Raw genomic sequence first — 12,419 nt, 5'->3', positions numbered from 1 at the left:
AAGGGGTTGTCTTTTGTTTCTTTGTTCCATGATAGAATAAATCTATTTGAACCACAATAAAGAAAGGACATCTCTTTTCTGTGCAATTATGCCTCCACCATTCTTTTAACCAGGTGTTAAAATAGAAGAATACATGCCAAAGGATATCCACAAGGATACATCCACACTGTAAAATGAATGCAGGTTGACAACTTGGTTCAATGCTATGACACTGTGAGAGCTGTCACTTGACAAAGTCTCGAGCCTTCTCTGCCAAAGAGGACTGGTTCTTTATCAACCTATGCATCCTAAAGTTTCATAGTATAGACTGAGACATGGCAGTTAATGTTGTGCCAAACTTCAATGATTCTACAGTGTAGATGCACCCTAGAAAAGTCATGGTTTGCAATGTTTAATGACCTCTTGAAATAATCAGCTTATAGGTGAGTCAACTGGTTACCAGGTTCCATGTTAAGGTTCCCAGATCTCAGGTTCTCATTTTTTGTTGAGTGAAGAGCAGAGGGAATCTCAGGAGTGCTTCCTTGAAAATGGTGTGTATTGCAGTTCTCCCATTTTTACAGATTTTTTATTTCAATGGAATATTCTGTGTAAATGGGCATGTTTATTGTACCATGGTTAATAACATCACCTAGTAACATCACCCACACTCACAAGGAGACACCCCTAGGTTGCAGAGTCTTGATATCTGACCGCCAAATCTTTGATCTGAGGCTGAAGATAGTCTTGATTTGGTAGCCCTTTTCTACATTTATGATCCAAATGTTGACCACATATCTAGATCATCAAGTCAGGATTGTGTTGTTGACGACATATCTGGGTCAAGTTATGATTGTGTTGTTTACCACACATTTGTGTCATTAAGTTGGAGTAGGGTTTCTGACTACACTGTTGTATCAAGTCTGAATTGTGTTATTGTTCACCCATCTGGATCATCAAGTTGGAATAGGCTTGTTGGTTAAGGATTACCTTATACCAGGAGCCCCCAAACAAAGGTGTGCAGGCTGAAAGCAACCCACCAAGGTGTTTTTCCAGGTGCAGGAAGTATGTGTGTGAGACAGCAGCAAGGGTGAGTATGAGTGATGGTGGTGGGGTGAGTGCTGTGAGCGTGGGTGGCAGTGGTGAGTGTGTTGTGGAAGTGGCAGCAAATGTGTATGCACAGAAGCAAGTGTGCGGCACAGCCAATGCATGACGCATACATACACTTATGCCCGATCCACACCCGATGCATGCATGGAGTGCGAAGGCATCCACACACAATTAAAGTCCAGCTGCCCAACAGTCTGAGTGGTGATGAACTGCCCTCCACTTAAAAAGGTTGGGGACCCCTGCCCTAGACCCTCAGATCTCAAGAATATCAGTTGACTGGGGATTAGTAATTAATTGTGTATTTCTGTGCATTACTTTTGATATTCGTGGAGGAATTTTCTTCTACCTTTCCATGGATGACTATATTTGTTTTTTATCATATACGTGTGTGTGTGCGTGTGTGTGTGTGCATGAGAGAGAGAGAGAGTTTCTGTGTGTGTGTGATATACATATAGCATTTAACGAGCCTTGAAGGATCTTGAAAATAAGACTTTTTTGGTGGGAAGAGATAATTACACTGAATAGCTTCATATTCTTGTACCTTGCCTTCAGAGCTCTACAATGCTTTAAGGATATTTTGCATCCCAAACTGGGAGGAAAAAGCAGGATCTACTATTGCATTCTCTGAACCTGATGTACCTGGCAGGGTTGCTGTGAGACAAAACTGGAGCGAGGAGGAAGAGTGGCTGCTGTAATGACCGACATGAGATATACATGTACTAAATCCATCAAGAACTATTCCTGGTTGAATATCTAAAGGGCTACAACATCCATCCATTTGACAAATGTATTGTGCACAAAAACTCTTTTTTTAAAAAAAAAAATCCAAGTAATGAAGTGCAGACTGATTTATTATTTTCAGATTTCTATGCCTAGCAAGGTGATAAATAATGTTGAATGCCCCACACTCCCTTACAATGATGGGATTTACAATGCTCTGAAACTATTTCCCCATCTACCTAAGAAGAGGTTGCACTCAGAATATTTTCTGTCAGTGGTACCATAGGTTTCTGGGGATTCCCCCCCTTTCTTTCTTTGAAGCAACGGGCTTGCCACCTTTCAAAACAATCTCATCTCTACTGGGTTGTTTTCAGCCTGCTTGTACACTCAAGTCCCAAGGCAACGTAGTTTATTGTTTTAATATCTCTCTGACACAAGGAGAAAGTATATCCCAAGGTGGCTACTTATCTGTCATATGTATTTTTGTGAAAGAAATATCATGACAACCAGGCTGTTTGGAAGCGTTCCAGGAGGCTGTTAGTTGGGAGGTAGCTGGATTTCATTGTCTAAAACGAAGAGTTCAGGCCAAAAGCACAGGTGAGGAATGCAGATGAAAGAAAAGGCAGATCCCAAATAAAAGTTCCCCATAGATACTATCTAGGCAAACCTGGAATAAATTACAGCGGCATTGTGAGGTTGTTCATAGCCATTCAGTGATCAGTATAAAGGGCATTGTCACCTTTGAGTTATGTCTTCTCAAAAATATATGCCCATCTGATGGAAGGAATCCCCTCTTGGACCATATACACCAGGGGTCCTCAATCTTTTTAAACAGGTCACAGTCTCTCAAACTGTTGGAGGGCCAGATAATTTTTTTTTTAAAAAAATGAATTCCCATGCACATTGCACATATCTTATTTGTAGTGCAAAATACACTTTAAAACAATCCAATAATTAAAATGAAGAATATTTTTAACAAATATAAATTTAATTTGTATTTCAATGGGAAGTGTGGGCATGCTTTTGGCTGATGCAATAGGATTGTTTTGTTGTTGTTGTGTGCTTTCAAGTCATTTCAGACTTAGGTTGACCCTGAGTGAGGGCCAGGTAAATGACCTTGGAGGACCGTATCCAGCCTCCGGGCCTTAGTTTGAGGACCCCTGATATACACTGACCCTTCAACTCAAAGGGAGGCAAATCAGTTGCCTGATGTTCTGAGCTGATTTGGGTTAACATGGGCTAAGTTTGATCAACACATCCTTGATCCGCATTAACAGAAGTCGCAGATTATCTGAATTTTCCCCATGAATAAACTGCAAACTCAGGCTCAAGAAAACAGTTGGGCGGTTTCCTATTTGGAAAGCAGTTGCAACTATTTTTATCCACACCCCACTTTCCCCAGCAGCCCAGGGACAGGGTATGAGACCTACAGTACCTACCATGCCCTATCATTCTGGCTTTTGTGGTGCCCACCAGACAGGAAAATGGCACTGGTCACCTATCCAGAGTGACAAGGCAATCGGTGAAGGGAGGCAAAAGCAGGGAATGATTCCTTCCTTCCACCTCCTGTGTCACTTTGTCACTCTGGTAATTGTCATGAAAGGCACCAAGTGCCATTATTGTTAGACTCATTTTTAATTCATATTTCAGATCAAATTAGTTAAATTCGTGCATATGAAGCGATATTAGAAACATGCAGGAAAGGTGGGAGGGAATTTAGAAACTGAAACACTCACCAATAATTTTCATTAAGATTTTGTAACATTTCGATGTCTCCCAAGATCAATGTAATTTTTACTATAAGCATTAAGTAACTTTGGCAAACACTAGCAAAGCCAAAGAGGCCATTGCTTGTGTTTAAATTCAAACCCAGACTGCTTGCTGGTCTTTGGCCCAATCGCCATAAGAAAGGCACTGTGGGCAGAACTACAGTTAATGGGCAAGAGACTGAGAACACAGAAAGCTTAAAAATGTTGGGAAGGTGAGGCCCCAGAGAATGCAAAAGGCTCTGCCCTAAACTACATTTCTCAGAATGCAATGCTCACTTGCTCAGCATCTGAAGGACCCAATGATGGCTGAAGCCAGCCAGTCATTAATAAATAAAATTATTGAATTTGCAAAGAGGGCTAAAGTAAATAAATAATAGTATAAATCTGTGCTAAGTTAAAGTTATGTAGTCGTGTCTCATAAAGACAGACAGACATTCAAGGAGTCTCTTTTTGGGGGGAAGAAATTGTTTTTGTCTAAATTTTAAAAAATCTGGGTATGTGTGAATCATTTTGAAACTTCTGGGGATTGATGCTCTGGTTATCTTGTGCATTGTACATAAAATTCAAGTAGATAGCTCTTGTAGTTTTTTAAATGTTGTTTATTAAAAACTTTCTGCTACTCTGATCAGGGCACAAGGGAGCAATGGGTTCAAAAGAGATTTGACTGAAACGATTAGGAAGAACTTCCTGAGAATAAGAACTACTGGAGAGTGGCATAGGCTGCCTAGGAGTGTGATGGAGGCTTTTCTGCAGAGGATGTCTATCAGGAGTGCTTTGATTGTGCCTTCTTGCATGGCAGTAGGTTGGACTGAATGGCCCTTGGGGATCTCTTCCAGCTCTAGGATTCTATATCAGGAGTAGGCAATACGGCGTCTAATTGATACTTTTTTTCTCTCCCGTCCACCATCTCATCCTGACGAAGGCTAATCCTTTTGAGATCCAAACATTTCCTGTCTTTCATTCATTGTCCACCTCCAAAAGAGAAGAGTAAGGGGAGGAAAGGCCAGGGAGGGGACTTGGGGAGAACCCCCCCTCTCCTGGTCTGCCCACCCTGCTCTGGCTTACCATGTGGCCCCCAAGTTAGAAAGTTTGCCGATGCCTGTTCTATAGCATTCAGTTATGGCAGTTCAAGCAGTGTCAAACTACATTCATTTTACAATGCAGACACACCCAAAATGGTGCTTATTACCCAAAGTTTCACTTGATGTTGAACAACAAAGAAAAACCACAGTCTATTAACAGGGAACATCAAGTGTATGTGGCCTGAATGGGTGGGTTGGAGTTGGGGAAAAGCCGAGTGAATATTGCTAATTAAAACAGCCGAAATAGAATCACATTTCAGGGGCACAATGGGCTGGAAACTTTCTTCCTATTAATTCAACTTGGTGTAATGACATATCAGAATGAATAGCTAGTGATCTGGAAATTCATTTAGGCCATTAGTTTAATTACAGGAACTGATGGAAGTTTTCTCAGACAATTATGTAAAGAACTAGAGCAGTATGGAATAGATTTAGATGCTTCTGTTTTCTTTCCCCCTTTTGTTTGTATGTCAGTGCTGCATATAGATTATGACATAGGAAACTGAAGAAAGATCAAAACTTACTCCATTCACTATCGGAATCCTTATACTGAATGGAAGGGTTTGATCCATTCAACAATTCATTGATTAGTCTCAAAACATTGTTTGGTTCTAATCAATGTTATTCTGGTCTAGGGTGCATCTACACCAGTGTTTTTCAACCTGTGGGTCCCCAGGTGTTTTGGCCTGCAATTCCCAGAAATCCAAGCCAGTTTACCAGCTGTTAGGATTTCTGGGAGTTGAGGTCCGAAACATTTGGGGACCTACAGGTTGAAAACCACTGACCTGCACTGTAGAATTAATGCAGTTTAAAGCCACTTTAACTGCTATGGCTCCGTGCAATGGAATCCTGGGAGTTGTTGCCTTACATGTTATTTAAGATTTCTCTGCTGAGAAGTTCATTTTGGAAGCCTAGAAAGATGTACCTACTCATTTTATAAAATATTGATTAGAACAATTTAACAAACAGAATTATTTAAATATCGCTTATCCGGAGATTCAAAATCCAAAATATTTCAAAATCTAAAATTGATCACATGAGTGGCTGAGATAGGGACAGCTTTGTTTTCCATGGCTCAATGCATACAAACATTATTTTCATCCACAAAATGAGTTTAGACCTGGGCCCCATCTCCAAGATGTCTCATGATGTACATATATGTGAATGCAGACATTCTGAAATCATCTACACACACACACACACACACACACACACAGGTAGTCCCCAAGTTACAAACACAATTGGTTCTGGAGGTTTGTTCTTAAGTTAAATGTGTAAGTAAATCAGAGCAGGTACATTTTTAAATGTAACTCTAATCTCTATTAGCTTTGGATCACATAGGGAAAGGTGATTAGTAACACCCTTATGATGTTTCCTTTCTGTCTGAGCCCCTGTTCAGAAGTTTGCACCTCACTTTTTGTCCCTGTGAGAATTGGACTTTGAAAAATGTGGTTTGTTGTGGAAACAAGGACTGGCGATAAAGCTTCAGCTTAGGCACCTTTTCCCCGTGATAACTCTTCTAGGAATTTCCCTGCCGAGGGGTAGATTTTGTCAGAGTTTTATAACTATATATCACTTCTGAAGTGGCATTAAGTGATGATAAGAATCAGGACCATTTCAGCAGCAAACATTAAGGACTCAACCATGCTAGACTTTTGTAAATACAATTGTATAAAGTTTTCTACAAAAGATACAAGTTGTGACTGTCTGCTGAAGAAGGGGGTTGGTTTGTTGCTGAACAAAACCCCCAAAAGTTTTGCTGCAACAGATTTCCCTCACTTTTTGTTGTCTTCGCCCTGTTCTCAACTATGAGTCATTTGTAAGTCAGATGTTTGTAACTCAGGGACACACACCTCCCAAACTCAGAACAGTTCAGGTCCCATGCATTTTAGGTAAGGAATACTCAACTTATACATACATAACACATGCATATATGAAAAGGCATCATATTTTTCTGTCACATGGGTTCTGATTTACTTACCTGAGGACAAAACATCTTGCAGAACATCTAACTGTATATCTATGCAGCAGAAGACCTTTTAATTTTCACCTCACATTATTTTTATTCTCTTCTATCTCTGTCACAATTTTCTTGGTTTTCTTTGTTCTATTTGATGATCTGACAGTTAAAAGTTTTGTCACACTGACTGCAAGTTATATGAAGAAGCTTTCTTTACAGTAGCCAAGCAAGGAAAAGAAGCAATCAAGAAAGTAATAGGGCCAATTTTCTTAATTAAAATTTAAAAACCAGCTTTAATGCTTTCGAAGTCAAACCAAGCTTTTCTAGTAGTCACAGACAAGCAGAATCCAGCAAGACCTGAATCCGTATTCCGCTTTGGTCCACACAAACTGACAGATAGACAGTCTTTCATGGTCAGGTAAGCAGGGACCTCTACTATGTTCTCATGGATGCTCAAAGTTATTTAGAAAAAATATATATTCATGGCGCAGGCATCCCCTGCATTTTCCTAGAGCCCTGAAGTTATAGCAGTTTCCATAACAATGGTTAAAAATAGCAATCAATAGCGAGAACGCAATAAACAGCCAAAACGGAACAGTACTCAAAAGAAAGCCAGGGGGAAAACATCAATGAAAAATTAAAAATGTTGAAAGCTGGAGCACATTAAAAAGGGGTCTTCATCTGGTTGGAAAAAAGAAGATAGAGTTGGCATCAGGCACCAGGGTATAAATCCTGATTAGATTCATCCTCAGGTGGCTTTTGAGAAAAGTGGGAACCATTCCTGCTTATCATGAGACAATGAGATTTGTTATTTTCCCCTCATAGGAAAAAAGAAAGAGAATTTCAATGGGAGGATTACTCCCAGAATTCTTAATTTGTCTGTTGCATGAATAAGCTGGCATTGGATGAATTTGCTAGCATTTTTGAGCACACATCATCTATAGGATCCATCCTATAGATGATGTGTAAACTGATAATGATAGAACAACATTAGTGACATGATACACAACCATGGGCACATCTACACTGGCCATTTAATGCAAACCAGCTCCATTACAACCAAAATACGTACAGTACTGATCTGAGGGGTTTTTTTTTTTTTGTGTCAGGAGCAACTTGAGAAACTGCAAGTCACTCCTGGTATGAGAGAATTGGCCATCTGCAAGGATGTTGCCCAGGGGATGCCCAGATGTTTGATGTTTTACCATCCTTGTGGGAGACTTCTCTCATGTCCCAACATGGGGAGCTGGAGCTGACAGACGGAGCTCAAGCCGCTCTCCCCAGATTCAAACCACTGACCTGTCCATCAGCAGTCCTGCTGGCACAAAGGTTTAACTCATTGATCTGAGGTAATGTGGAGCAAAGCAACCTTGACCCATGTTAATCAAAATCATCCCCAAAATTGGGAGCAATCTGTAAATTTGGGCTGCAGTTGGTCCGGATATGAAGCCACACAAACTTTATGTTCATCGGGTTCAGGTAGCCATGAACATGGGATGGCACTCACCATCTCTTCTTGTTCTTCTTATTGTGATGGCCTCCATGTGTGATATGGGTCCAGTTTGTCACTTGTCATGTGATGATGTTAGCTGTCATGATGGGGGATTGGGGAAAGGAGGCAGAGTGGAGGAGATGATTCTTCCACTCCCCATTCCTTGTCATGCTGGCATCCTGGCCAACATCACCTACAGTGGCAAGCACCCAGCAGGACCCACATTATGCCTGGAGACCAAGACAACAAGGAGAATGGGAGGGGATGATAAGGATGACTGTCCTACAGTGACAAACTGAGTTTGGCACCACTGGGCAGTGGGATCTCTTTCCTGCCTCCACAACATGTCAGATCTTCCCTAGGATAATGGGTCAGTTTAGATCTGCCCCATGTTCGAGAATTGTGATTATATGCAATGGGACACCACATATCAGGGATACACAATAAGCCACTGTGCAAGATGTTCCATACAACGGGGCACTGCAAAAAGTGGGACCATTTTTCCAGTGAGGTGGATTTATTTATTTATTTATTTGTACTCTATGTTTTCTCCCCACAAGGAGACTCAAAACAGCTAACAGAGCACCCATTTTTGTCCAAAATTGTCCTCCCAGTTCTCTGTGGGTGTGTTGGTGGCCATTTCACCCTCTTCACCTTGGACTGTTATTGAACATGGACGACCGGACCCTGGGAAATATGCTTCACAAAACAGAATGGTCTTGTGGTTTGCGTGCATAATTAGATAACTCCCCACTTGGTGACCTTGGGCAAGTCACACCCTCTCAGTCTCATAGGAAGGCAATGGCAACCCTTGTTGGAATATATATAGCCCCAAAAATCCTACAGTAGTCTCCATAAGTCAGAGTTGCCTTGAAGGCACATGATAATAACAATACCCTAAGCATTTAAACAACACCCCTCTGTGTATTACATTAAGAGCTTGATAATGTGATTGACATTTCTTCAGGCAAGAAAAATGTAAATAAATTACAAAGAGAGCTGTAATGCTGGCTTACTTGTGGACGTGTATACTAGCGAACTGGGGGCACTGTACACGGGAGATCCTTCTTGGTTTGCCTGGCACAGCAGCACCCTGCCTATGGGAGAGAGACACAGAGAGAGACAGAGGAAGAGAGTAGGTTCTGAGATAGGGAGTGTGCAAATTGAATCTGATGATATATTAGTATATATTCAGGAGCAAAAAAAAATCCCAATACAATCAAGCCATGAAGTTATGGGAAATGCAGTGTTTTGAAGATCACATGTGATGAAATGGTTTGGGAGCTGGACTTTATGACTCTGAAGACCAGGTTTGGATTCCCTACTTGGCCATGGAAACCATGGAGCTCAGGAAAGTTACGCACACTTGGCCCCAGAAAACCCTATTATAGGGTCTCCATAAGTTAAAAATGGCTTGAATGCACACAAAAACAAGCAAACATTAATCATTTTTAGAAAGACCCGGGGAGTCCATTTAAGTCCATTTAAATCACCTCAAGTCGCCTCTGGGTTGAGAGGGGCAGTATATAAATATGGTAAATAAATAAATAAGGTGTCTTCTGTATGTATTTGACTGAGCCCATGTCTCCAACATGAGTATCTGAAAATTTCATATTGGGAGATTTCAAAGTGGTGAAGTAGAGAACAGTGTTGGTGGTGGTGGTGGTGGAGTGGTGAATTTGTTCTGTATCTCGGTCGAGACTTCAAAGGAACCTTTGCGTAAGTTGTGAATCCATCCTGTGGATAGAGTTCACCACTTCAGGTGCCTCCTGATCTGGAAACTATTGGCCACCACTAAGCACTTTGCATAAAGAATTAAGAAAAAGCACTGGGTCAAAGTGAAGTGGTCAGATACAAATGATTGATGATGTTGAATTCCAGAAAAGTATTCCCCCCTCCATGTCTGATCCCATTCTGCACCAGCTCAGCATTTGTCCATGCCATTTTTGGAGGGATGACATAGTGAAACAAAAGTGTTCAAACCTGCAATACAATAGTTCATACAATGTAACATATTATCCCTAAATACTTTAAATTACCCCTTTATAGTCTTTCCCCAAATGGGGATTAATAGTAACACTATGTTGCTTTCAGATACCATTTTGGGAGAGATACCAAAGAGTTTGTGCTTCTAACATATGATTGTGAGGGCTAGCGATAGCCTTTAGGGGTTGTAAAAGGGATAATTGCATAGTAAAATGACAAATCAAGGTTTGCTTGTTATAAACGTTGGGTTAATAAAAATAAATTAAGATTATTTTGGTTTCTGTTTTCTCTAGTTGTTGTAAGCAGTGGAGCAGCATCCAAGGTGGCAGTTTAGAGCACTTCTGTTATTCTCTGGCTTGCGATCAAGTGGTGTTAAGGTCTTAAGTCTGAAGACCAAGAAATTCTCCCTTACATCCCAAGAGCTTGAAAGAAATGGTCTCTTCATTCCTGTTGTAAACACATTGGAGAGGCCAAAGTCTTCTGATTTACAGTGTCAAGCTTCTGCTTGCTCCAGGTTCCTTTTTTTCACGCATTTCTCTATAGATTGTATACACTTTCTAGGGTGCCTTTAGCCAAACAGATTAAGTTGCTTTCCAAAGACAGAGACATCAACACTATATTGTTTAATATTACTTACGTTAATTATACATAGCTGTTTGTTTCAAAACATTTTTAAAAAGGGAAAGCCGTAGCCATTGTTTTAAAAAATGCAATGTTAAAATATTACCATACAAATGGTAAAAATCCCAGTGAGATTAACAACTCTGATGGCAGTTAATGCATTTCTAAAACTTCTGAGAGGCTGTTACAGCCCATTATGGCTGAAATATTGGTGTATGAAAAATTAATAAAGCCAGAAGAAAATGGAATTCAGCATCTGTACCAGCTATTTACATAGAAAGAATCACCCAGAATTAATTATGCCCTATGTTACATTCTAATGAGTTTTTCATTAAAATGTACACTATTATGGAAACTAAACAAGGATTATTCAAAGAAAAATGCCAACAGCTGTTATTTTTTTGAGAGATTAAAATTAGTTAATTGGTTATACATTTAAATCTCACGCAGGGTTAATCGAATGCTATTTATCATGCTGTTCGTCTGTGTGTTTTGTAAAGGAAACAGTATATACATTACAACAGGGTTGGATTTCTCTTCTCAGGATGGGAATATAGTCAGCATGGATAGTTTTGGATTCAGGTAATACACTTTATGTAGGATGTAGCAAATCCCTTTATGTATGAGCAAATGAACATACAAGCTAGTGGCTGCATCTACACAGTAGAATGAATGTGGGCTGACACCACTTACTACAGAATCATAGAAGTTCTACCTTGACAAAGGTTTTAGCTTTGCCAAAGAGTGTAAGTCCCTCACTGAGCTACAAATCCAAGAATTCCACAGAATTGAGCATGGCAATTGAACTGATATCAAACTGTTTTCATTCTACAGTTTAGATACAACCAGTGTCTTCATTTCTCTTCCAGCTTGCTTTGTCCAATGCTAGGTTCCTTGAACTCAATCCATGGTGCATCAATTTAATTTTAGACCCATTTTCAATTGCCTTACATTATCAATACAATAAGACCCTCATAACTTCAGAACCGATATCCATGGTTTCACTTACCTGCAGCTCAGGGAGATGTGTTCTCTTTAGGAATTTACTAGATCTACTAAGTGACATATTTCTTCTGGAAGTTATGCTAGAGTTGCATTGTACAGCTTAGCAAATTCCTAGAAAGGATACCTGCCATGACCAATATTAAAGGAACAAAAGAATCCCAACAATGTCCTCTCCAAAACCAACATTTTCATGTGCAAGTAAGATTGTTATAGATATCGAGAATATATATTTAAAAGAAAATAAATATGCTCCAGATTCCATTATAGTCTAATTGGATTTATGGATGTGTTGACTCACCCTTCAATAGTTGACTTTAGTCTGGATGAAACAATAGAATTTAGGACTAACGAATGTTTCAAGAACTATGAAAGAATGTTGTGAGAACTATGAGTGAATATTGCAAGGCAGGTTGATGTTAGGCCTTTGTGATATTGCTTCCATGGTTAAACTGACACACTGCCTCCTCCCCCACCGTTAAAACAGTCTATGAAACATTAAGCATTTTTTCTTTCCATATTTCATGTATTGAGGTATTTCAGCTAAGCTTATTCCCATGGAACTCTTGAGAAATTGGTGTTAAGGTACTAATCTGCTGAGGGAATATGGGAGGCTGCACATCTGTACAACAATGCTGTACATCAGGCATGGACAAACCTTTTTGCCCTGGACCACATTGTGGGTCTTGGTGGGAGGGCCG

General features: G+C 40.1%; 1 protein-coding gene across 12 annotated transcripts in view; it reads right to left on the bottom strand.

The window, feature by feature from the left end:
- Positions 1-12,419, bottom strand: part of RBFOX1 (RNA binding fox-1 homolog 1) — a 1,606,230-nt gene that overhangs the window by 61,409 nt on the left and 1,532,402 nt on the right. For 8 of the 12 annotated variants that reach the window (XM_067473365.1, XM_067473370.1, XM_067473367.1 and 5 more), the window contains one exon: positions 9,126-9,206. The exons of the other annotated variants lie outside the window; for them this stretch is intronic. In XM_067473365.1, the coding sequence (XP_067329466.1) occupies positions 9,126-9,206 (81 nt within the window). The remainder of the gene's footprint in view (positions 1-9,125; positions 9,207-12,419) is intronic. 12 annotated transcript variants of the gene reach the window in all.

The sequence above is a fragment of the Anolis sagrei genome, chromosome X (genome assembly GCF_037176765.1).
Source record: "Anolis sagrei isolate rAnoSag1 chromosome X, rAnoSag1.mat, whole genome shotgun sequence".
Classification (NCBI taxonomy): Eukaryota; Metazoa; Chordata; class Lepidosauria; order Squamata; family Dactyloidae; genus Anolis; species Anolis sagrei.
This window is presented reverse-complemented; position numbering and strand designations above follow the sequence as displayed.